The sequence below is a fragment of the Oncorhynchus masou genome, chromosome 8, assembly GCF_036934945.1.
Source record: "Oncorhynchus masou masou isolate Uvic2021 chromosome 8, UVic_Omas_1.1, whole genome shotgun sequence".
NCBI lineage: Eukaryota > Metazoa > Chordata > Actinopteri > Salmoniformes > Salmonidae > Oncorhynchus > Oncorhynchus masou.
In genome coordinates, this window is record NC_088219.1 from 5,847,747 (window position 1) to 5,873,885 (window position 26,139).

Sequence of the window (26,139 nt, forward strand, 5' to 3'; positions counted from 1 at the left end):
ATGAGATATATTTAAACATATATGATAATATATATATAAACCCATAAAGTGACATACATTTTAAAATATATTACCATATATTTTAATAAATATATCTTAGCATATATAAATCTCACCCCCTCCCCCCCATACAAAACATTACAATATGCATATGTACAGTATTATCATCATGCAAAATGTACTCAGAACATAATTTTTGTTTAATACATTTATTGCTTTGAAATGTTTTCCAGATTTATTTTTTTTATCTCATAATGAAATCTCAAACGTAGGGATTCATTATTTAGTAATTGCATTTGGTGTTAGCCATCAATACGACTACTTTATTGTTTATTGTAGCTACTGTAGATGATACGTGCCATCTCATTTTGAGTTTAGAGATTAGCTTGAGATGGAGTGGACAACTATTGGTTTACAGGTTTACACTGAGTGTACAAAACATTAGGAACACCTCTTTCCATAACATAGACTGACCAGGTGAATCCAGATGAACGCTCTGATCCCTTATTGACGTCACTTTTTAAATGAACTCCAATCAGTGTAGATGAAGGGGAGGAGACAAGGTTAAAGAATCATTTTTCAAAGCCTTGAGACAATTGAGACATGGATTGTGTATGTGTGCCATTCTGAGGGTTTATGGGCAAGACACAAGTTTTACGTGCCTTTGAACAGGGTATGGTAGTAGGTGCCAGGCGCACCAGTTTGTGTCAAGAACTGCAACACTGCTGGGTTTCTCGCGCTCAACAGTTTTCCGTGTGTAACAAGAATTGTCCACCACCCAAAAGACATCCAGCCGACTTGACACAACTGTGGGAAGCAATCGAGTCAACATGGGCCCAGCATCCCTGTGGAAGACCTTGTAGAATCCATGCCAAGGATTGCCATTGGGAATCGTTTATGCCTATTGCCACCAGCAGGGGGCGAGATATGAGCGTCTCCACTCCCATCAACAACACTGGAAGCTGACTTCTTTGACAAGTCTAACAGTTTTCTCCTACTGTATAATTTGTTTTTTTGTTCCGTTAAACAGGTATGTGGTTTACACAAGCATATCATCTATAGAACATTCTAGAGTCTAAATGGTTGTCGCATGTACATCTGCGTTGAAAGGCGGCAGGGCTCGAGCGTTGTTTGTCAAACCCACCAGACATCCTGAAAATTGGTCTTCTCACGAAAAGTCTGTAGCTCCAACCGGTTTGAAGTACAACCTCAGGACCAATCTATGGAAAGGGGACACTCTTCGAAACCTTGTTTCCTAAAGGATCTTTTTTTATGTCTTTTGTTATTCAATACATTTCTCTGGCCTATAGTAGTAAAGGCCAAATTCTATATTTATCCAGTAATTGTTTTAATGTTTTTTTTGTGTTGTTTTTTTTTACCTAAAAGGCTCCTACAATTCACAATCAAATAGTAAAGTGACCCATACATAGTAGGACCACCAGCGTGTCATTGCCTCGTTGCTCAAGTGGTTTCCAAGTGATTTCCATTTTTCTAATGGCTGTCAATTCTTTTGGGTCACTGCTCAACTCTGTATGACTTGTAAAATTATTTGTAATGCATTAATGCAACAATGTTATCATAACTGGCCAAAAAGGGATCACACTAATGTACTTTTTCTTCCATTAACTTTCCCAGACCGTTAATTTGTCCTATGCTGTATGCCTGTTTTACAGACAGCAATAACAAGAGCAAGCCTGCTTCTTTTCTCAAATAGGCTATTAGGTTTAATATGAACTAAATATATACAGTATGTACAAGAGCAAGCCTGCTTCTTTTCTCAAATAGGCTATTAGGTTTAATATGAACTAAATATATACAGTATGTACAAGAGCAACCCTGCTTCTTTTCTCAAATAGGCTATTAGGTTTAATATGAACTAAATATATACAGTATGTACAAGAGCAAGCCTGCTTCTTTTCTCGAATAGGCTATTAGGTTTAATATGAACTAAATATATACAGTATGTACAAGAGCAAGCCTGCTTCTTTTCTCGAATAGGCTATTAGGTTTAATATGAACTAAATATATACAGTATGTACAAGAGCAAGCAAGCCTGCTTCTTTTCTCGAATAGGCTTATTAGGTTTAATATGAACTAAATATATACAGTATGTACAAGAGCAAGCCTGCTTCTTTTCTCGAATAGGCTATTAGGTTTAATATGAACTAAATATATACAGTATGTACAAGAGCAAGCCTGCTTCTTTTCTCGAATAGGCTATTAGGTTTAATATTAACTAAATATATACAGTATGTACAAGAGCAAGCCTGCTTCTTTTCTCGAATAGGCTATTAGGTTTAATATGAACTAAATATATACAGTATGTACTATAGCTACTATTAACAAAATATATACAGTGTGTACTATAGCTAGAATTAACAAAATATATACAGTGTGTACTATAGCTACTATTAACAAAATATATACAGTGTGTACTATAGCTACTATTAACAAAATATATACAGTATGTACTATAGCTACTATTAACAAAATATATACAGTGTGTACTATAGCTACTATTAACAAAATATATACAGTGTGTACTATAGCTACTATTAACAAAATATATACAGTGTGTACTATAGCTAGTATTAACTAAATATATACAGTATGTACTATAGCTAGTATTAACTAAATATATACAGTATGTACTATAGCTAGTATTAACTAAATATATACAGTATGTACTATAGCTAGTATTAACTAAATATATACAGTATGTACTATAGCTAGTATTAACTAAATATATACAGTGTGTACTATAGCTAGTATTAACTAAATATATACAGTATGTCCTATAGCTAGTATTAACTAAATATATACAGTATGTACTATAGCTAGTATTAACTAAATATATACAGTATGTACTATATCTAGTATTAGCTAAATATATACAGTATGTACTATAGCTAGTATTAACTAAATATATACAGTATGTACTATAGCTAGTATTTACTAAATATATACAGTATGTACTATAGCTAGTATTAACTAAATATATACAGTATGTACTATAGCTAGTATTAACTAAATATATACAGTATGTACTATAGCTAGTATTAACTAAATATATACAGTATGTACTATAGCTAGTATTTACTAAATATATACAGTATGTACTATAGCTAGTATTAACTAAATATATACAGTATGTACTATAGCTAGTATTAACTAAATATATACAGTATGTACTATAGCTAGTATTAACTAAATATATACAGTGTAATATATACAGTATGTACTATAGCTAGTATTAACTAAATATATACAGTATGTACTATAGCTAGTATTAACTAAATATATACAGTATGTCCTATAGCTAGTATTAACTAAATATATACAGTATGTACTATAGCTAGTATTAACTAAATATATACAGTATGTACTATAGCTAGTATTAACTAAATATATACAGTATGTACTATAGCTAGTATTAACTAAATAGATACAGTATGTACTATAGCTAGTATTTACTAAATATATACAGTATGTACTATAGCTAGTATTTACTAAATATATACATTATGTACTATAGCTAGTATTAACTAAATATATACAGTATGTACTATAGCTAGTATTAACTAAATATATACAGTATGTACTATAGCTAGTATTAACTAAATATATAGAGTATGTCCTATAGCTAGTATTTACTAAATATATACAGTATGTACTATAGCTAGTATTTACTAAATATATACAGTATGTTCTATAGCTAGTATTAACTAAATATATACAGTATATACTATAGCAGGTATTAACTAAATATATACAGTATGTACTATAGCTAGTATTAACTAAATATATACAGTATGTACTATAGCTAGTATTTACTAAATATATACAGTATGTACTATAGCTAGTATTAACTAAATATATACAGTATGTACTATAGCTAGTATTAACTAAATATATACAGTATGTACTATAGCTAGTATTTACTAAATATATACAGTATGTACTATAGCTACTATTTACTAAATATATACAGTGTGTCCTATAGCTAGTATTAACTAAGTATATACAGTATGTACTATAGCTAGTATTTACTAAATATATACAGTATGTACTATAGCTAGTATTAACTAAATATATACAGTATGTACTATAGCTTTTGTAGCCTCTCTCTTTTTCCAAGGATTTCATGTATTTCTTTTATTTTTATTGAACATTAACTTAACTTGGCAAGTCAGTTAAGAACAAATTCATATTTTACAATGAAGGCCTACCCCCAGCCTACCCTGGCCAAACCCTCCCCTAACCCGGATGACGCTGGGCCAATTGTGCGCCGTCCTATAGGAAGAGGAATAGCCTATTTCTCAAGGGGAACAGCTGGAAGAGAGAGGCTTGATATGTGTATAGCTGAAGTCAGAAGCTAAATATTAAAGCATTCATCAACTAAATATTAGCGATATAAATATTTACCTGTCAGCGCAATATATATATATATTTTTATATTTTATTATTATATTAGGAAATGGCAGATCTGTGGGTTCCTAGGCTGCGCTCTACGATCCCGGACACCAAAGCTCCCCTATTGATTAGGCCTTTGTTTAAGAAAAATCATTCTACCTAAGCTACAACAAAACAGTGCAATGAGGAATTTATACTTTTTATCAAGATAGTACACAATTTTTGTCTATAGCCCTCAAACTCAACTCTGGACCACACAGCCAGTTCCACTGCATTTTTTTATTGTTCCCCTCTAATCAGGGTCTGATTTAGACCTGGGACACCCGTGTGTGATTCTCCTCTAATCAGGGACTGATTTAGACCAGGGACACCAGGTGGGTGATTCCCCTCTAATCAGGGACTGATTTAGACCAGGGACACCAGGTGGGTGATGCCCCTCTAATCAGGGACTGATTTAGACTTGGGACACCAGGTGGGTGATCTCCTCTAATCAGGGACTGATTTAGACCTGGGACACCAGGTGGGTGATTCTCCTCTAATCAGGGACTGATTTAGACCTGGGACACCAGGTGGGTTATTCTCCTCTAATCAGGGACTGATTTAGACCTGGGACACCAGGTGGGTGATTCTCCTCTAATCAGGGACTGATTTAGACCAGGGACACCAGGTGGGTGATTCTCCTCTAATCAGGGACTGATTTAGACCTGGGACACCATGTGGGTGATTCTCCTCTAATCAGGGACTGATTTAGACCTGGGACACCAGGTGGGTGATCTCCTCTAATCAGGGACTGATTTAGACCTGGGACACCAGGTGGGTGATTCTCCTCTAATCAGGGACTGATTTAGACCTGGGACACCAGGTGGGTTATTCTCCTCTAATCAGGGACTGATTTAGACCTGGGACACCAGGTGGGTGATTCTCCTCTAATCAGGGACTGATTTAGACCAGGGACACCAGGTGGGTGATTCTCCTCTAATCAGGGACTGATTTAGACCTGGGACACCATGTGGGTGATTCTCCTCTAATCAGGGACTGATTTAGACCTGGGACACCAGGTGGGTGATTCTCCTCTAATCAGGGACTGATTTAGACCTGGGACACCAGGTGGGTGATTCTCCTCTAATCAGGGACTGATTTAGACCAGGGACACCAGGTGGGTGATGCCCCTCTAATCAGGGACTGATTTAGACCTGGGACACCAGGTGGGTGATTCTCCTCTAATCAGGGACTGATTTAGACCAGGGACACCAGGTGGGTGATTCTCCTCTAATCAGGGACTGATTTAGACCTGGGACACCATGTGGGTGATTCTCCTCTAATCAGGGACTGATTTAGACCTGGGACACCAGGTGGGTGATTCTCCTCTAATCAGGGACTGATTTAGACCTGGGACACCAGGTGGGTGATTCTCCTCTAATCAGGGACTGATTTAGACCAGGGACACCAGGTGGGTGATGCCCCTCTAATCAGGGACTGATTTAGACCTGGGACACCAGGTGGGTGATTCTCCTCTAATCAGGGACTGATTTAGACCTGGGACACCAGGTGGGTGATTCTCCTCTAATCAGGGACTGATTTAGACCAGGGACGCCAGGTGGGCGATTCCCCTCTAATCAGGGACTGATTTAGACTTGGGACACCAGGTGGGTGATCTCCTCTAATCAGGGACTGATTTAGACCTGGGACACCAGGTGGGTGATTCTCCTCTAATCAGGGACTGATTTAGACCTGGGACACCAGGTGTGTGATTCTCCTCTAATCAGGGACTGCTTTAGACCTGGGACACCAGGTGGGTGATTCTCCTCTAATCAGGGACTGATTTAAACCTGGGACACCAGGTGGGTGATCTCCTCTAATCAGGGACTGATTTAGACCTGGGACACCAGGTGGGTGATTCCCCTCTAATCAGGGACTGATTTAGACCTGGGACACCAGGTGGGTGATTCTCCTCTAATCAGGGACTGATTTAGACCTGGGACACCAGGTGGGTGATTCTCCTCTAATCAGGGACTGATTTAGACCAGGGACACCAGGTGGGTGATTCCCCTCGAATCAGGGACTGATTTAGACTTGGGACACCTGTTGGGTGATCTCCTCTAATCAGGGACTGATTTAGACCTAGGACACCAGGTGGGTGATTCTCCTCTAATCAGGGACTGATTTAGACCTGGGACACCAGGTTGGTGATTCTCCTCTAATCAGGGACTGATTTAGACCAGGGACACCAGGTGGGTGATTCTCCTCTAATCAGGGACTGATTTAGACCTGGGACACCAGGTGGGTGATTCTCCTCTAATCAGGGACTGATTTAGACCAGGGACACCAGGTGGGTGATTCTCCTCTAATCAGGGACTGATTTAGACCTGGGACACCAGGTGGGTGATCTCCTCTAATCAACGACTGATTTAGACCTGGGACACCAGGTGGGTGATCTCCTCTAATCAGGGACTGATTTAGACACTGGGACACCAGGTAGTTGCAGTTCATTATCAGGTAGAACAGAAAACCAGCAGGCTCCCGACCTGGTAGTGTAACGTTGAATACCCCTGGTCTATAGGCTGTAAACTGCAGAGATGTAGGCCAATTTGAATAACGTTTATATTTTTGTCTTTAAAATTAGAGCTAGTGTAATAGATAAGTAATTTTAGGCTTCTCTGCTGATCTGTAAAATTCCCTTGGCCTGCATAAAATGTATTACTAAACTGGTAGGCCAAGGGCTACTGAAGCTTATCTAATAGCTACAGTATAACAGTGATGGGCAACTCCAGTCCTTAAGGCCTGATTGGTGTCACCCCCCCCCCCCCCAACCCACCCAATGAAACTAATTGCATTCTAAACTGAAGACCATGATTAGATTAGTATGGGAGTCTGGTGTGTTAGCTGAGGCAAAAGTGTGATTCTAGTCAGGTCCCTGAGAACTGGAGTTACTCATGCTTGGGTTATAAGAACCTAACTGATTCATAAACTTGAATAAACTGTAAAAAAAAAAATATATATATAAAAAAATAGCCTACTCATTTTGCAGAACATATTTATTTATTTTGGGGGGGGGGGGGGGTGGAGGATTCAAACATTGTTACAAAAAAGAAAAGTGTTGAAATCACACACACACACACACCACTCCCCGACAGATTGTTATTCATAAATACAACCATAAATACTCATTCGTAAAAGTTACACATTGAATATCAAGTTTAAAGCTTGGTGCTGAAGTCGTCCGTCCACTTGCAGGTAACATTATCTAACATCCGCATCACGTCAGAACCCCTAAGGGTGTGAATTCGGTGTTTCCCCCTAGATTACATTGCATTGCATAGCTTGGATTGATAAACATGTGAGAAATGTGCCTTTTATATATATTTTAAAAAAAAGTGCATTTGGTTATTTATATTTGAGGTGTGTGATAGAACCAAGCCCACAGCTGTGTAGTTTATATCTGGGCCCATATTCAGAATGCCTCTTTGGATAGGGGGGCTGATCTAGGATCAGGTCTACCCTGTCTGTAGTCTTATTCATTCTGATCTAGGATCAGGTCTTCCCTGTCTGTAGTCTTATTCATTCTGATCTAGGATCAGGTCTTCCCTGTCTATGTAATCTGATTCATTCTGATCTAGGATCAGGTCTTCCCTGTCTATGTAGTCTTATTCATTCTGATCTAGGATCAGGTCTTCCCTGTCTATGTAGTCTTATTCATTCTGATCTAGGATCAGGTCTTCCCTGTCTATGTAATCTGATTCATTCTGATCTAGGATCAGGTCTTCCCTGTCCATGTAGTCTTACTCAGTATGATCTAAAATACTAAAGTGATCCTAGATCAACACTCCTAACTTTGATGCTTTATGACTTTGGGCATAATAGGGATTTTTATTTTTATTTTTTACCAATATTTAACTAGGCAAATTCAAATTGTTATTTACAATGAAAGCCTACCAGAGAACAGTGGGTTACCTGCCTTGTTCAGGGGGAGAACGACATATTTCTTAACCTTGTCAGCTTGGGGATGTCGATCAAGTAACCTTTCGGTTACCTGCGCAACACTCTAATTTTTATTAATTTTTTATTTTACCTTTATTTAACTAGGCAAGTCAGTTAAGAACACATTCTTATTTTCAATGACGGCCTTGGAGCAGTGGGTTAACTGCCTGTTCAGGGGCAGAACGACAGATTTATACCTTGTCAGCTCGTGGGTTTAAACTTGCAACCTTTCGGTTACTAGTCCAACGCTCTAACCACTAGGCTACTCTGACGCCCCGTCAGAGCTCTGTCTGGTGAATAAAGGAATGTCCTAATCCAATGGGGTCCAAATGGTTCATAACTAACTGCTAGGCCTACTGGTGATTGGTCAATAATGAGGACTGATAAATACAGAACAGAACAAATCCCATTGGCAGATATCCTTGATAACCACAACCAGAACAAATCCCATTGGCAGATATCCTTGATAACCACAACCAGAACAAATCCCATTGGCAGATATCCTTGATAACCACAACGATAGACAAAGACTTGAAAGATGTGATTTACCGGTCCTCCAAACATTCGACAGGACCCAGGTACAGTGAGTTATATCATAGAATACTCTCAGGTTCAGGATGCATCCCAAATGGCACCCTATTCCCTATATAGTGCACTACTATAGACCAGAGCCCTATGGCACCCTATTCCCTATATAGTGCACTACTTTAGACCAGAGTCCTATGGAACCCTATTCCCTATATAGTGCACTACTTTAGACCAGAGTCCTATGGCACCCTATTCCCTATATAGTGCACTACTTTAGACCAGAGCCCTATGGCACCCTATTCCCTATATAGTGCACTACTTTAGACCAGAGCCCTATGGCACCCTATTCCCTATATAGTGCACTACTTTAGACCAGAGCCCTATGGCACCCTATTCCCTATATAGTGCACTACTTTAGACCAGAGCCCTATGACGCCCTATTCCCTATATAGTGCACTACTTTATACCAGAGCCCTATGGCACCCTATTCCCTATATAGTGCACTACTTTAGACCAGAGCCCTATGGCACCCTATTCCCTATATAGTGCACTACTTTAGACCAGAGCCCTATGGCACCCTATTCCCTATATAGTGCACTACTTTAGACCAGAGCCGTATGGCACCCTGTTCCCTATATAGTGCACTACTTTCGACCAGAGCCCTATGGCACCCTATTCCCTATATAGTGCACTACTTTAGACCAGAAGCCCATAGGGAATAGGCTGCCATTTGGGAAGCTGTCCAGACAAAGTAAATGCTGTTGTTGTCTGAGATTAAAGAGCGTGTTGTTATGCTGCAGCACTACTAAGACTCAGTCATTGTTTACTTTATCTTGACACGACAAAGGACATGGACCCCCTCCCACCGCCAACACAAATAAATACTGGAGAACAGCAAACACTATGTAGGAAAAATCTGGGTGTGAAAAAAGTATTATAGCACTATAGTGGTTACGGTGTAAATGTTTGGAAAGAAAGCTTGGAAAGAAGTAACGTGGTGCGTCACTATTGGCAACCTAATGGTAACCTGTTCCCTAGTGTCTCTAATGGTAACCTATTCCCTAGTGTCACTAATGGTAACCTATTCCCTAGTGTCACTAATGGTAACCTATTCCCTAGTGTCTCTAATGGTAACCTATTCCCTATTGTCTCTAATGGTAACCTATTCCCTAGTGTCTCTAATGGTAACCTATTCCCTATTGTCTCTAATGGTAACCTATTCCCTAGTGTCTCTAATGGTAACCTATTCCCTAGTGTCTCTAATGGTAACCTATTCCCTAGTGTCACTAATGGTAACCTATTCCCTAGTGTCTCTAATGGTAACCTATTCCCTAGTGTCTCTAATGGTAACCTATTCCCTAGTGTCTCTAATGGTAACCTATTCTCTAGTGTCTCTAATGGTAACATATTCCCTAGTGTCTCTAATGGTAACATATTCTCTAGTGTCTCTAATGGTAACATATTCTCTAGTGTCTCTAATGGTAACCTATTCTCTAGTGTCTCTAATGGTAACCTATTCTCTAGTGTCTCTAATGGTAACCTATTCCCTAGTTTCTCTAATGGTAACATATTCTCTAGTGTCTCTAATGGTAACCTATTCTCTAGTGTCTCTAATGGTAACCTATTCTCTAGTGTCTCTAATGGTAACCTATTCTCTAGTGTCTCTAATGGTAACCTATTCTCTAGTGTCTCTAATGGTAACCTATTCTCTAGTGTCTCTAATGGTAACCTATTCTCTAGTGTCTCTAATGGTAACCTATTCTCTAGTGTCTCTAATGGTAACCTATTCTCTAGTGTCTCTAATGGTAACCTATTCTCTAGTGTCTCTAATGGTAACCTATTCTCTAGTGTCTCTAATGGTAACCTATTCTCTAGTGTCGCTAATGGTAACCTATTCTCTAGTGTCTCTAATGGTAACCTATTCCCTAGTGTCTCTAATGGTAACCTATTCCCTAGTGTCTCTAGTGGTAACCTATTCCCTAGTGTCACTAATGGTAACCTATTCCCTAGTGTCTCTAATGGTAACCTATTCTCTAGTGTCTCTAATGGTAACCTATTCTCTAGTGTCTCTAATGGTAACCTATTCTCTAGTGTCTCTAATGGTAACCTATTCTCTAGTGTCTCTAATGGTAACCTATTCTCTAGTGTCTCTAATGGTAACCTATTCTCTAGTGTCGCTAATGGTAACCTATTCTCTAGTGTCTCTAATGGTAACCTATTCTCTAGTGTCTCTAATGGTAACCTATTCTCTAGTGTCTCTAATGGTAACCTATTCTCTAGTGTCTCTAATGGTAACCTATTCTCTAGTGTCTCTAATGGTAACCTATTCTCTAGTGTCTCTAATGGTAACCTATTCTCTAGTGTCTCTAATGGTAACCTATTCTCTAGTGTCTCTAATGGTAACCTATTCTCTAGTGTCTCTAATGGTAACCTATTCTCTAGTGTCGCTAATGGTAACCTATTCTCTAGTGTCTCTAATGGTAACCTATTCCCTAGTGTCTCTAATGGTAACCTATTCCCTAGTGTCTCTAGTGGTAACCTATTCCCTAGTGTCACTAATGGTAACCTATTCCCTAGTGTCTCTAATGGTAACCTATTCCCTAGTGTCTCTAATGGTAACCTATTCCCTAGTGTCTCTAGTGGTAACCTATTCCCTAGTGTCACTAATGGTAACCTATTCCCTAGTGTCTCTAATGGTAACCTATTCCCTAGTGTCTCTAGTGGTAACCTATTCCCTAGTGTCTCTAGTGGTAACCTATTCCCTAGTGTCTCTAATGGTAACCTATTCCCTAGTGTCTCTAGTGGTAACCTATTCCCTAGTGTCTCTAGTGGTAACCTATTCCCTAGTGTCTCTAATGGTAACCTATTCCCTAGTGTCTCTAGTGGTAACCTATTCCCTAGTGTCTCTAGTGGTAACCTATTCCCTAGTGTCTCTAGTGGTAACCTATTCCCTAGTGTCTCTAGTGGTAACCTATTCCCTAGTGTCTCTAATGGTAACCTATTCCCTAGTGTCTCTAGTGGTAACCTATTCCCTAGTGTCTCTAGTGGTAACCTATTCCCTAGTGTCTCTAATGGTAACCTATTCGTTCTTAAAGAACAGCCGTTAACCGTGGTATATTGGCCACATACCACCCTCCCTTGTGCCTTATTGCTATTATCAACAACCCAGCAGCAACATGCCATCTATATGTATTGTTGCCCTTCTATGAAATGTGTGCTCTATTGAACAAGGCGTCCCCATTGGTTGAGACAATAGTTATCTGTTGTATGAGAGGACTCCATTGGCCAATAAACTAGCTATCTGTTGAATGAGAGTTCCCCAGCCATGAGTCAAGACACTAGCCATTTATTGTATGAGAACTCACCATTGGTGGAGACACTAGCTATCTGTTGTATGAGAGCTCCCATTGGTCAAGACACTAGCTATCTGTTGTATGAGAACTCCCCATTGGTGGAGACACTATCTATCTGTTGAAGGAGAGCTTCCATTGGTCAAGACACTAAATACCTGTTGAATGACAGCTCCCATTGGTCAAGACACTAAATATCTGTTGAATGACAGCTCCCATTGGTCAAGACACTAGATATCGGTTGATGGAGAGATCCCATTGGTCAATACACAAGATATCTGTTGAAGGATAGCTCCCATTGGTCAGGACTCCAGCTATCTGTTGAAGGAGAGCTTCCATTGGTCAAGACACTAGATATATGTTGAAGGAGGGCTCCGAATGGCCAAGACTCTAGATAGCTGTTGAAGAAGCTCTCCCATTGGTCAAGACACTAGATATCTGTTTAAGGAGAGCCCCCATTGGTCAAGACACTAGATAGTTGTTGAAGGATAGCTCCCATTGGTCAACACTCTAACTATATGTTGAAGGAGAGCTTCCATTGGTCAAGACACTAAATATCTGTTGAAGGACAGCTCCCATTGGTCAAGACACTAAATATCTGTTGAAAGAGAGCTCCCATTGGTCAATACACTAGCTATCTGTTGAAGGAGAGCTGCCATTGTTCAATACACTAAATATCTGTTGAAGGAGGGCTCCCATTGGCCTAGATACTAGATGGCTGTTGAAAGAGCTCTCCCATTGGTCAAGACACTAGATATCTGTTGAAGGAGAGCCCCCATTGGTCAAGACACTAGATAGCTGTTGAGAGAGAACTCCCATTGGTCAAGACTCCAGCTATATGTTGAAAGAGACCTCCCATTGGTTAAGACACTAAATAGCTGTTGAAGCATAGCGCCCATTGGTCAAGACTGTAGCTATATGTTGAAGGAGATCTCCCATTGGTCAAGACACTAGATAGCTTTTGATAGAGAGCCCCCATTGGCCAAGACACTAGATATCTGTTGAAGGAGAGCCCCCATTCGTCAAGACACTAGATAGCTGTTGAAGGAAAGCCCCCATTGGTCAAGACACTAGATATCTGTTGAAGGATAGCTCCCATTGGTCAAGACTCTAGCTATATGTTGAAGGAGAGCTATCATTGGTCAAGACACTAGATAGTTGTTGAAGGAGGGCTCCCATTGGCCAAGACACAAGGTCGCTGTTGAAGGAGCTCTCCCATTGGTCAAGACACTAGATAGCTGTTCAAGGAGAGCCCCCATTGTTCAAGACTCCAGCTATATGTTGAAGGAGACCTCCCATTGGTCAAGACACTAAATAGCTGCTGAAGGATAGCTCCCATTGGTCAAGACTCTAGATAGCTTTTGATAGAGAGCTCCCATTGGCCAATACACCAGATATCTGTTGAAGGAGAGCTCACATTGGTCAAGAAACTAGATAGCTGTTGAAAGAAAGCCCCCATTGGTCAAGACTCTAGCTATATGTTGGTGGTGAGCTCCCATTGGCCAAGACACTAGATATCTGTTGAAGGAGAGCCCCCATTGGTCAAGACACTAGATAGATGTTGAAGGAAAGCCCCCATTGGTCAAGACACTAGATATCTGTTGAAGCATAGCTCCCATTGGTCAAGACTCTAGCTATATGTTGGTGGTGAGCTCCCATTGGTCAAGACACTAGATAGCTGTTGAATGAGGGCTCCCATTGGCCAAGACACAAGGTCGGTGTTGAAGGACCTCTCCCATTGGTCAAGACACGAGATAGCTGTTTAAGGAGCGCCCCAATTGGTCAAGACACTAGATAGCTGTTTAAGGAGAGCCCCCATTGGTCTATGTGTAGCTGCTTGAGGCACTTGCAACACAACAGCTAAGGAACAGGAAAACCATGACATTTATCAAAAGGAGAAGCTGTCTTTAAAACCACAAAACTGATTGCAGCACAGCTTTTCTTTTATAGCTAGGTGTTTTAAATGGGAGATTTTAAATATACAAGGATGAAGCTTTTCAATCACTTGACTTACATCCACGAGATGGAGCTTTTAAAAAATACTCCAGTAACAGTGTAGAAAAATCATGGGGGGAAGAAACACATTACAAAAGCCCAAATACTCCTCAATACTCTGTCCATTTCTATTTCAATCCGTCCATCTCTCTTAGACCTCTGAGCTGTTGCTGCAGTCGTCCATCCTCGCCACCATGATCCCTTCCGTGCTCGCCGACCCCCATACCCTCTCTTTCCTCTCCTCCTTCTGTCTGTACCGGACCACCAGGACGAGGATGATGATGAGGAGGAAGGTAAGCAGCATTCCCACCAGCCCCCCCACCACCGTCGGCAACCCCTCCCCCCCCTCCTCCCTGCTCATCTCCCTTGGTTCCAGACGGTCGGCGTACAGCTCCACCCCCCCCGCTGCCCTCCTCTTGGTACGGTCCAGGGCGATGTGCATGATGTTGGTGCCGCGGTTGTTGTCTGCTCCAATGTCATCGGCCACGTCGGGGACCGCCGCTCTGACCAATCCACTGGCTGACCTCCTCACACGTTGACCTTGACCTTTGACCCCGGGGGTAATGGAGAGGTCATTGCCCGAGGCGACCAGGGAGTGGTGGTACTCGAGGCTCCTCTTGCCGATGCCGTGGTTGTCGTTGTCTTTGGGGCGGATGGTGTAGATGGTGTGGATGAACCACTCATGACCCGCAGCCACCTGGGACAGGAGGTTAGAGGTTAGAGGTTAGAGTGTGTTGTCTGCACACCTGGGTTCAAGTAAATATGTTTTTGATTATTTGTTATATAAATAATTATTTTCTGTGTATTTGAAGAAATCTATCTTGCTCTCTGGTACACAACATACTGTAACTATCTGGTATACAACATACAGTGGGGCAAAAAAGTCTTTCGTCAGCCACCAATTGTGCAAGTTCTCCCACTTAAAAAGATGAGAGAGGCCTGTAATTTTCATCTTAGGTACACTTCAACTACACTTCAACTACAAGACTTACAGAAGACTTACAGAAAACGTTTGACCTCTGTCATTGCCAACAAATGGTATATAACAAAGTAGTGAGATAAACTTTTGTTATTGACCAAATACTTATTTTCCACCATAATTTGCAAATAAATTCATAAAAAATCCTATTTTTTTCACCTAATTTTGTGTACCTATGATGAAAATTACAGGCCTCTCATCTTTTTAAGTGGGAGAACTTCACAATTGGTGGCTGACTAAATACTTTTTTTGCCCCACTGTACATATCTAGCTGTCTGGTACACAGAATAAGTGAAGAGCTTCAGTTCAGTTCTTTCATCACATTCCCAGTAGGTCAGAAGTTTACATACGATGCCTTGCGAAAGTATTCGGCCCCCTTGAACTTTGCAACCTTTTGCCACATTTCAGGCTTCAAACATAAAGATATAAAACTGTATTTTTTTGTGAAGAATCAACAACAAGTGGGACACAATCATGAAGTGGAACAACATTTATTGGATATTTCAAACTTTTTTAACAAATCAAAAACTGAAAAATTGGGAGTGCAAAAGTATTCAGCCCCTTTACTTTCAGTGCAGCAAACTCTCTCCAGAAGTTCAGTGAGGATCTCTGAATGATCCAATGTTGACCTAAATGACTAATGATGATAAATACAATCCACCTGTGTGTAATCAAGTCTCCGTATAAATGCACCTGCACTGTGATAGTCTCAGAGGTCCGTTAAAAGTGCAGAGAGCATCATGAAGAACAAGGAACACACCAGGCAGATCCGAGATACTGTTGTGAAGAAGTTTAAAGCCGGATTTGATACAAAAAGATTTCCCAAGCTTTAAACATCCCAAGGAGCACTGTGCAAGCGATAATATTGAAATGGAAGGAGTATCAGACCACTGCAAATCTACCAAGACCTAGCCGTCCCTCTAAACTTTCAGCTCATACAAGGAGAAGACTGATCAGAGATGCAGCCAAGAGGCCCATGATCACTCTGGATAAACTGCAGAGATCTACAGCTGAGGTGGGAGACTCTGTCCATAGGACAACAATCAGTCGTATATTGCACAAATCTGGCCTTTATGGATGAGTGGCAAGAAGAAAGCCATTTCTTAAAGATATCCATAAAAAGTGTTGTTTAAAAGTTTGCCACAAGCCACCTGGGAGACACACCAAACATGTGGAAGAAGGTGCTCTGGTCAGATGAAACCAAAATTGAACTTTTTGGCAACAATGCAAAACGTTATGTTTGGCGTAAAAGCAACACAGCCTATCACCCTGAACACACCATCCCCACTGTCAAACATGGTGGTGGCAGCATATACAGTACAGTATACTATAGAAGAGTACAGTACAGTACAGTATACTATAGAAGAGCACAGTACAGTACAGCATACTATAGAAGAGTACAGTACAGTACAGTATACTATAGAAGAGTACAGTATTCTATAGAAGAGCACAGTACAGTACAGTATACTATAGAAGAGCACAGTACAGTACAGTATACTATAGAAGAGCACAGTACAGTACAGTATACTATAGAAGAGTACAGTACAGTACAGTTTACTATAGTAGAGCACAGTACAGTACAGTTTACTATAGTAGAGCACAGTACAGTATACTATAGAAGAGTACAGTACAGTATACTATAGAAGAGTACAGTATTCTATAGAAGTGTACAGTATTCTATAGAAGAGCACAGTACAGTACAGTACAGTATATTATAGAAGAGTACAGTACAGTATACTACAGAATAGTACAGTATTCTATAGAAGAGCACAGTACAGTACAGTATACTATAGAAGAGCACAGTACAGTACAGTTTACTATAGTAGAGCACAGTACAGTATACTATAGTAGAGCACAGTACAGTACAGTATACAATAGAAGAGTACAGTACAGTATACTATTGAAGAGTACAGCACAGTACAGTACACTATAGACGAGTACAGTACAGCACAGTACAGTACAATATACTATAGAAGAGTACAGTACAGTAAAGTATACTATAGAAGAGTACAGTATACTATAGAATAGTACAGTACAGTACAGTATACTATAGAAGAGCACAGTACAGTACAGTATACTATAGAAGAGTACAGTACAGTCTACTATAGAAGAGCACAGTACAGTACAGTATACTATAGAAGAGTACAGTACAGTACAGTATACTATAGAAGAGCACAGTACAGTACAGTATACTATAGAAGAGCACAGTACAGTACAGTATACTATAGAAGAGTACAGTACAGTACAGTATACTATAGAAGAGCACAGTACAGTACAGTATACTATAGAAGAGTACAGTACAGTACAGTATACTATAGTAGAGCACAATACAGTACAGTATACTATAGAAGAGTACAGTATACTATAGAAGAGCACAGTACAGTACAGTATACTATAGCAGAACACAGTACAGTACAGTATACAATAGTAGAACACTGTACAGTATACTATAGCAGAACACAGTACATTATACTATAGTAGAACACTGTACAGTATACTATAGTAGAACACAGTACCGTATACTATAGCAGAACACAGTACATTATACTATAGTAGAACACTGTACAGTATACTATAGCAGAACACAGTACATTACACTATAGTAGAACACTGTACAGTATACTATAGTAGAACACAGTACATTATACTATAGCAGAACACAGTACATTATACTATAGTAGAACACAGTACATTATACTATAGCAGAACACAGTACATTATACTATAGCAGAACACAGTACATTATACTACAGTAGAAACCTGTACAGTATACTATAGTAGAACACTGTACAGTATACTATAGCAGAACACAGTACATTATACTATAGCAGAACACAGTACATTATACTATAGTAGAACACTGTACAGTATACTATAGTAGAACACAGTACCGTATACTATAGCAGAACATATGCATGTATACTATAGTAGAGCACAGTACAGCACACTATATTCAAGCACAGTACAGTATAGTAGAGCACAGTAAAGTATACTATACCAGAACACAGTACAGTATAGTAGAGCTCGGTACAGTGTACTATAGTAGAGAACAGTACAGAACAGCACAATATACTATAGTAGAGCACAGTACAGTATACTACAGTAGAGCACAGTGCAGTATAGTACACAACAGTACAGTACAGTATACTATAGTAGAACACAGTGCAGTATACTACAGTAGAACACAGTGCAGTATAGTACACAACAGTACAGTACAGTATACTATAGTAGAACACAGTACAGTATACTACAGTAGAACACAGTGCAGTATAGTACACAACAGTACAGTACAGTATACTATAGTAGAACACAGTACAGTATACTATAGTAGAACACAGTGCAGTATACTATAGTAGAACACAGTAAAGTATACTATAGTAGAACACAGTGCAGTATACAATAGTAGAACACAGTGCAGTATAGTACACAACAGTACAGTGCAGTATACTATAGTAGAACACAGTGCAGTATACTACAGTAGAACACAGTGCAGTATACAATAGTAGAACACAGTGCAGTATAGTACACAACAGTACAGTACAGTATACTATAGTAGAACACAGTGCAGTATACTACAGTAGAACACAGTGCAGTATACTATAGTAGAGCACAGTGCAGTATACTACAGTAGAACACAGTGCAGTATACTATAGTAGAACACAGTGCAGTATACTATAGTAGAACACAGTGCAGTATACTACATTAGAACACAGTACAGTATACTATAGTATAACACAGTGCAGTATAGTACACTACAGTATACTATAGTAGAGCACAGTACAGTACACTATAGTAGCGCACAGTACAGCACAGTATACTATAGTAGAGCACAGTACAGTATACTACAGTACACCACAGTATACTATAGTAGAGCACAGTACAGTATACTACAGTACACCACAGTATACTATAGTAGAGCACAGTACAGTATACTACAGTACACCACAGTATACTATAGTAGAACACAGTACCTGGAACATGGCCGTAGAGTCCAGTCTGAATCCGTCTGTCCCAGGCTGTCTGACCAGAGAGAGAGCTGAGGGGTCGTCTACAGCCAACATTGCATTAAAATCCACATCACCAAACCCACGGGCCTGAGTCTCGGGCTGGGCCTTGTCCTGTAGGGGGAGGAGGAGGAGGAGCGGAGAGGAAGACGAGGGGAGAGGGGGGAGACACGAGGAGTAGAGAGTATTGATTATCACCAAAGAGAATACACAGACAGAATGATAAAATAAAGATTTGACTGTAGTGAAATGCAGTGATAGCACTCGACAGCAACATTGAGAGGTAGAAGAGAGTTCTTGATGTAATGTCATCTTTGGGTTATATAAAAAAAATTCTGAGGTGAACTCAGCATCAAAAAAATCTTTCTCAGGTCCTTTCTGTTCTACAGGACTCTCTGATGCTTGCATTCATAATTTAACACGCTCGACATCACTACATTACATTCATAATTCAACACGCTTGTCGTTGCTACGTTAAATTCATTCTGTATTCTTCCTCATGATTTATTAAAGGAAAAAACATGCATATTTTACATTAGGAGATTTAGACATTGTACTAATGTGATAAATAGCTTGATTTTATTAAGTTGTGTCTGTGGTGTTAATTAGGATATAATTTTAAGTTGTTAATTAGGATTTTAAGTGGTTTTTATTAGGATGTGATTTTAAGTTGTTTCTAGGTGTTTTGTAGGATGTGATTTAAAGTTGTTTCTAGGTGTTTTGTAGGATGTGATTTTAAGTTGTGTCTTGGTGTTTATTACAATGTTATTTAAGTTGTTTATTAGGATGTGGTTTTAAGGTGTTTATTGGGATGTGGTTTTAAGGTGTTTATTGGGATGTGGTTTTAAGGTGTTTCTTGGCATGTGATGATAAGTTGTTTATTAGGATGTGATTATAAGTTGTTTATTAGGATGTGATTATAAGTTGTTTATTAGGATGTCATTTTAAGTTGTTTCTAGGTGTTTATAAGTTGTTTATTAGGATGTCATTGGAAGTTGTGTACAGGTCTTTAGTAGGATGTCATTGGAAGTTGTGTACAGGTCTTTAGTAGGATGTCATTGGAAGTTATGTACAGGTCTTTAGTAGGATGTCATTGGAAGTTGTGTACAGGTCTTTAGTAGGATGTCATTGGAAGTTGTGTACAGGTCTTTAGTAGGATGTCATTGGAAGTTGTGTACAGGTCTTTAGTAGGTAGGGCAGAGAGGGAGAGTCTGACGGACTACAGGCTGCTATACTCACTAAGATCTTGAAGTGGTAGAGCAGAGAGGGAGATTCAGCCAGACATCCAAACTCAAAGTTAGTGGGGTTGTACTTGGGTACGTATCCATCCACGCCGGTGCACAGGTACACCTTCTCTATGTTGCAGAAAAAAGAGTCCCTCAGGTCCTGAACAGGGTCCACCATCACAAGACCGTAGATAGTATCACCTGGAGAGGGGGAGGGGGAGGGGGAGGTGGAGGGGAGGGGAGGGAGGAGGAGGGGAGGGAGAACAGGAGAGGGGAGGGGGAGGGGAGGGGAGGTGGAGGAGGGGAGGGGAGGGGGAGGGGGAGGAGGGGAGGTGGAGGGAGGGGAGGGGAGGGGGAGGGGAGGGGGAGGTGGAGCACAGGGGAGGGGAGGGGAGGGGAGGGGGAGGGAGGGGGGAGGGGGAGGGGAGGTGGAGGAGGGGAGGGAGGAGGGGAGGGGAGGGGAGGAGAGGTGGGGAGGGGAGGGAGGAGACAGGGGAGGGGACTATAGTAGGGGGAGGGTGGACTATAGGGGGAGGGGGAGGAGGGGGAGGGGGAGGAGGGGGAGGAGTATACTACAGGAGGGGAGGGGAGGGGAGGGAGGGGGAGGGGAGGGAGGGGGGGGGAGGGGAGGGGAGGGGGGGGAGGGGGAGGGGAGGGGAGGGGGAGGGGACTATAGGAGAGGTGGGGAGGAGGTGGGGAGGGGAGGGGAGTATAGGGGAGGGGGAGGGGAGGGAGGGAGGGGAGGGGAGGTGGAGAACACAGGGGGAGTATACTATAGGGAGGGGAGGGAGGGGGGGGGAGGGGGAGGTGGAGGGGAGGAGGGGGAGGGGAGGGGAGGAGGACTAGGTGGGGAGGGGAGGGAGGAGTTGGGAGGGGAGGGGGGGAGGGGAGTGGGGGGGGGAGGGAGGGAGGAGGGGAGGGGAGGAGGGGGAGGGGAGAGGTGGGGAGGGGAGGGGGAGGGGAGGGGGGAGAGGGGGGGGGGGGGGGGGGAGGTGGAGGGGGGGGAGGGGGAGGAGGGGGAGGGGAGGGGAGGAGAGGTGGGGAGGGGAGGAGAGGGGAGGGGAGGGGGAGGGGGAGGTGGAGGGAGGGGAGGGGAGGGAGGACGGGGAGGGGAGGTGGGGGAGGGGAGGGGGAGGGAGGGGAGGGGAGGGAGAGGGGGAGGGGAGGGGGGAGAGGGGGAGGGAGGGAGGGGGAGGGGGAGGGGGGGGAGGGGGAGAAGAGGGGAGGGGGAGGAGAGGGGAGGGGAGGGGAGGTGGGGGGGGGGGGAGGAGAGGGGAGGGAGGTGGGGAGGGGGAGGGAGGAGGTGGAGGGGAGGGGAGGGGAGAGGGGAGGGGAGGTGGGGAGGGGAGGGGGAGGACAGGGGAGGGGGGAGGAGAGGGGGAGGGGGAGGGGAGGGGAGGGGAGGGGAGGGGAGGGGGAGGGGGAGGGGAAAACATGGGAGGGGGACATTAGGAGAGGGAGGGATTGTACTAGGGGGAGGGGGAGGGGGAGGGGGATTTTAGGGAGGGGGGGAGGGGGAGGGGGATATAAGGGGAGTTGGGGAGGGGAGGGGATTAGGGGTGATTTTAAGTTGTTTGGAGGGGTGGGGAGGGGAGGGAGGAAAAGGAGGGGAGGGGGATTTTAAGGTGGAGGTGGATTACAATGTTAGGGGGAGGTTTAGAGGGGAGGTGGAGGGGGATTGGGGGGGAGGTGTTTAGGTGGAGGTGGAGGGGAGGTTTATTAGGGATGGATTAGGGAGGTTTAGGTGGGGGGGGGAGGTTTATTAGGATGGTGGATAAGTTGGAGGGGAGGGGAGGGGGAGGGGGATTAGGAGGTGGAGGGGAGGGGAGGAGGGAGAGGGGAGGTGGGGATAAGGAGGGGGGAGGGGAGGGGAGGGGAGGGGGGAGGGGAGGGGAGGTTTCTAGGTGTTTATAAGGATTAGGATGGGAGGGAAGGTTTCTAGGTGGGAGGGGGAGGGGAGGGAGGGGAGGTGGAGGGGGGGAGGGGGGGGGGGGAGGGGAGGTGGGGAGGGGATTGGAGGAGGTGGATTAGGGGATTGGAGGTGGAGGGAGGGGAGGATGGGGAGGGGAGGGAGGGAGTAGGATGGGAGGGGGAGGGGGGGTTTATTAGGATGTCAGGGGAGGGGAGGTCTTTAGTAGGGTCATTGGAGGGTACAGGGAGGGAGGGGGGAGGGGGAGTTGGTACAGGGGGGATGGGAGGGAGGGAGGTGGATTGGGAGGGGAGGAGTTTATTAGGGAGGTGGAGTTGGAGGGAGAGGGGAGGAAGGGTACAGGGGAGGTGGGGAGGGGAGGGAGGGAGGGAGGTGGAGGGGAGTTGGGGAGGGAGGGGAGGGGAGGGGAGGTGGGGAGGGGAGGGAGGGAGGTCATTGGAGGGGGAGGGGGAGGGAGGGAGGGGAGGGGGGGGGGAGGGGGAGGGGGAGGGGAGATGGGAGGGGAGGTGGAGGGGAGGGGAGGAGAGGGGGAGGGGAGGTGGGGAGGGGAGGTGGGGAGGGGAGGGAGGAGGTGGAGGGAGGGGGAGGGAGGGGAGGAGGGGAGGGAGGGAGGGAGGTGGGGGAGGTGGAGGGGGAGGAGAGGGAGGGGAGGGGAGGGAGGGGAGGGGAGGGGAGGGGAGGGGAGGAGAGGGGAGGTGGGGAGGGGGAGGGAGGGAGGTGGAGGGGAGGAGAGGGAGGGGAGGGGGAGGGGAGGGGAGGGGGAGGGGTGGAGGGGGGGGGGGGGGAGGGGAGGTGGAGGGAGGGGAGGGAGGAGGGGAGGGGAGGTGGGGAGGGGGAGGGAGGGAGGTGGAGGTGGAGGGAGGGGAGGGAGGGGGGAGGTGGAGGGGAGGGGAGGAGAGGGGGAGGTGGGGAGGGGAGGGAGGGAGGTGGAGGGGGGAGGAGAGGGAGGGGAGGGAGGGGAGGGGGAGGTGGAGGGGAGGGGGAGGGGGAGGTGGAGGGGAGGGGGGGGGGGAGGGGGAGGAGGGAGGTGGAGGGGAGGGGGAGGGGGAGGGGGAGGGGAGGGGGAGGTGGAGGGGGAGGGGGGGGAGGGGGAGGTGGAGGGGGAGGTGGGGAGGGGGAGGGAGGGAGGTGGAGGGGAGGGGGAGGGAGGGAGGTGGAGGGGAGGAGAGGGGAGGGGAGGAGGGGGGGAGGGAGGTGGAGGGGGGAGGAGGGGGAGGGGGAGGTGGAGGGGAGGTGGGGAGGGGGAGGGAGGGAGGTGGAGGGGAGGGGGAGGGAGGGAGGTGGAGGGGGGGGAGGGGAGGGGAGGAGGGGGGGAGGGAGGTGGAGGGGAGTGAGGGGGAGGGGGAGGAAGGGAGGGGGAGGGGAGTGAGGAGGAGGGGAGGAGAGGGGAGGGAGGTGGAGGGGGAGGAGAGGGGGAGGGGAGGGAGGGGAGGAGGAGGGGAGGAGAGGGGGAGGAGGGGAGGGGAGGGAGGGGAGGGAGGGGAGGGGGGGGAGGTGGAGGGAGGGAGGGAGGTGGAGAGGAGGGGAGGGGAGGGGAGAGGAGGGGGAGAGAGGGGGAGGGGAGGGAGGTGGAGGGGAGGGGAGGAGAGGGGAGGGAGGTACGTAGGCAGAGAGAATAGAGAAGTAACGGTCTGTTTCAGTAGTGATTACAATCAATAACAATCATGTTCCGTGTAGCCCTTTACCCGTACTCATAAATAGGGTGGAACATGGCAGACCTTGGCAGCGATAAGCGCCTAAATTGTAACGCAGTAGCTGTAAAGTAACATGCTATACAGACTTGGTATACATCTTGTTACCATCACAGGTACTTGAAATGATGTTGGGAGATTAATTTTCATTTAATGCTAATTGAAATTGTCACATTATTCCATTGTCTCGAGTACCATTTAATCTTTTTATGAAATTGAGTATATTGATAGATATTAAGTAACCTTTGATTGGCCGTAATTTAAACTGTACAGCCTACGAACTTTGTTCGATGTCAGTCTTCATTGAAGACTACCTGTGCTGGAGGACATCTGCAAAATGCTGCTGGCAGGCTTTAAAAAATATGTATGTCAAATAAATTGCACTAAGTTGTTGCTCTTTTTGTTTCTGTCACAATTTACTATAAGGTGTAAAAATTACCCAACTAAATGTGTGACTAGTACTTAAAGCTGAACTATGTAACTAATGGTTAGTCTACAGAATGTAGCCTATTGGTGTAAGGATCGACTCTGGAGACGAGAAGCAGGTACAGGGAGTGCACACTTAATAACCATGGACAGGAGCAGAATACAGACAGCGTCTGGACAGGGGAAATTCGAAACAACCATTATGCTGATACGGAGACGAAACAGAGGAAACAGACAGATATAGGGAGGGCAATCAAAACGTGAAGGAGTCCAGTTGAGTCCAATGAGCGCTGATGTGCGTAATGACGGTGACAGGTGTGAGTAATGACATTGACAGGTGTGAGTAATGACGGTGACAGGTGTGAGTAATGACGGTGACAGGTATGAGTAATGATGGTGACAGTTGTGCGGAATGATGGTGACAGGTGTGAGTAATGATGGTGACAGGTGTGAGTAATGATGGTGACAGGTGTGAGTAATGATGGTGACAGGTGGTAACAAGTGTGAGTACTGATGGTGACAGGTGTGAGTAATGATGGTGATAGATGTGGGTAATGATGGTAGCAGGTGTGAGTATTGATGGTAACAGGTGTGAGTATTGATGGTAACAGGTGTGCGTAATGATGGTGACAGGTGTGAGTAATGATGGTGACAGGTGTGAGTAATGATGGTGACAGGTGTGAGTAATGATGGTGACAGGTGGTAACAAGTGTGAGTACTGATGGTGACAGGTGTGAGTAATGATGGTGATAGATGTGGGTAATGATGGTAGCAGGTGTGAGTATTGATGGTAACAGGTGTGAGTATTGATGGTAACAGGTGTGCGTAATGATGGTGACATGTGTGAGTAATGATGGTGACAGGTATGAGTAATGATGGTGACAGGTGTGAGTAATGATGGTGGTAGATGTGGGTAATGATGGTAGCAGGTGTGAGTATTGATGGTAACAGGTGTGAGTATTGATGGTAACAGGTGTGCGTAATGATGGTGACATGTGTGAGTAATGATGGTGACAGGTATGAGTAATGATGGTGACAGGTGTGAGTAATGATGGTGGTAGATGTGGGTAATGATGGTAGCAGGTGTGAGTATCGATGGTAACAGGTGTGAGTATTGATGGTAACAGGTGTGCGTAATGATGGTGACAGGTGTGAGTAATGATGGTGACAGGTGTGAGTAATGATGGTAACAGGTGTGAGTAAAGCTGGTGACAGGTATGAGTAATGCTGGTGACAGGTGTGAGTAATGCCGGTGACAGGTATGAGTAATGATGGTGACAGGTATGAGTAATGATGGTGACAGGTGCGCACCTCTTTCCCTCTGCCTTAGTCCTGCTTGCAACCAAATAATTTTATTCGATTACTATTCATGTTCTCCAAAAGTGACTGGTAAGGTAATTTATTATGAAGATCGGGAGGTAAAATTACCCTGAACTGTCCATACTTGAAATGTGTAACTACATCAAGTCAATCGGGGGATTGAGTGCTTTGTGGCAGAAGGGTGTAGGCCAGAATCAAGCACACTCTGACACGGTAGGCCTATATGTGATCAACAGCACTAACCTCTAGATGACCCCAGGAAACGAATTAACTACATTTTGACAGTTCATTTGTAACCT

General features: G+C 44.0%; 1 protein-coding gene and 1 pseudogene across 1 annotated transcript in view; both read right to left on the reverse strand.

Annotated features, from left to right (window-relative positions):
• Positions 1 to 14,415: 14,415 nt before the first annotated feature.
• Positions 14,416 to 26,139, reverse strand: part of LOC135544007 (FRAS1-related extracellular matrix protein 2-like) — a 229,684-nt gene continuing 217,960 nt past the window's right edge. Inside the window, exons 24-26 of the mRNA XM_064971330.1 lie at positions 20,487 to 20,674; positions 19,215 to 19,361; positions 14,416 to 14,961 (exon numbers count right to left, since the gene is read on the reverse strand). Coding sequence (XP_064827402.1) covers positions 14,416 to 14,961; positions 19,215 to 19,361; positions 20,487 to 20,674 — 881 coding nt within the window. The remainder of the gene's footprint in view (positions 14,962 to 19,214; positions 19,362 to 20,486; positions 20,675 to 26,139) is intronic.
• Positions 20,983 to 23,913, reverse strand: LOC135543682 (basic proline-rich protein-like; annotated as a pseudogene).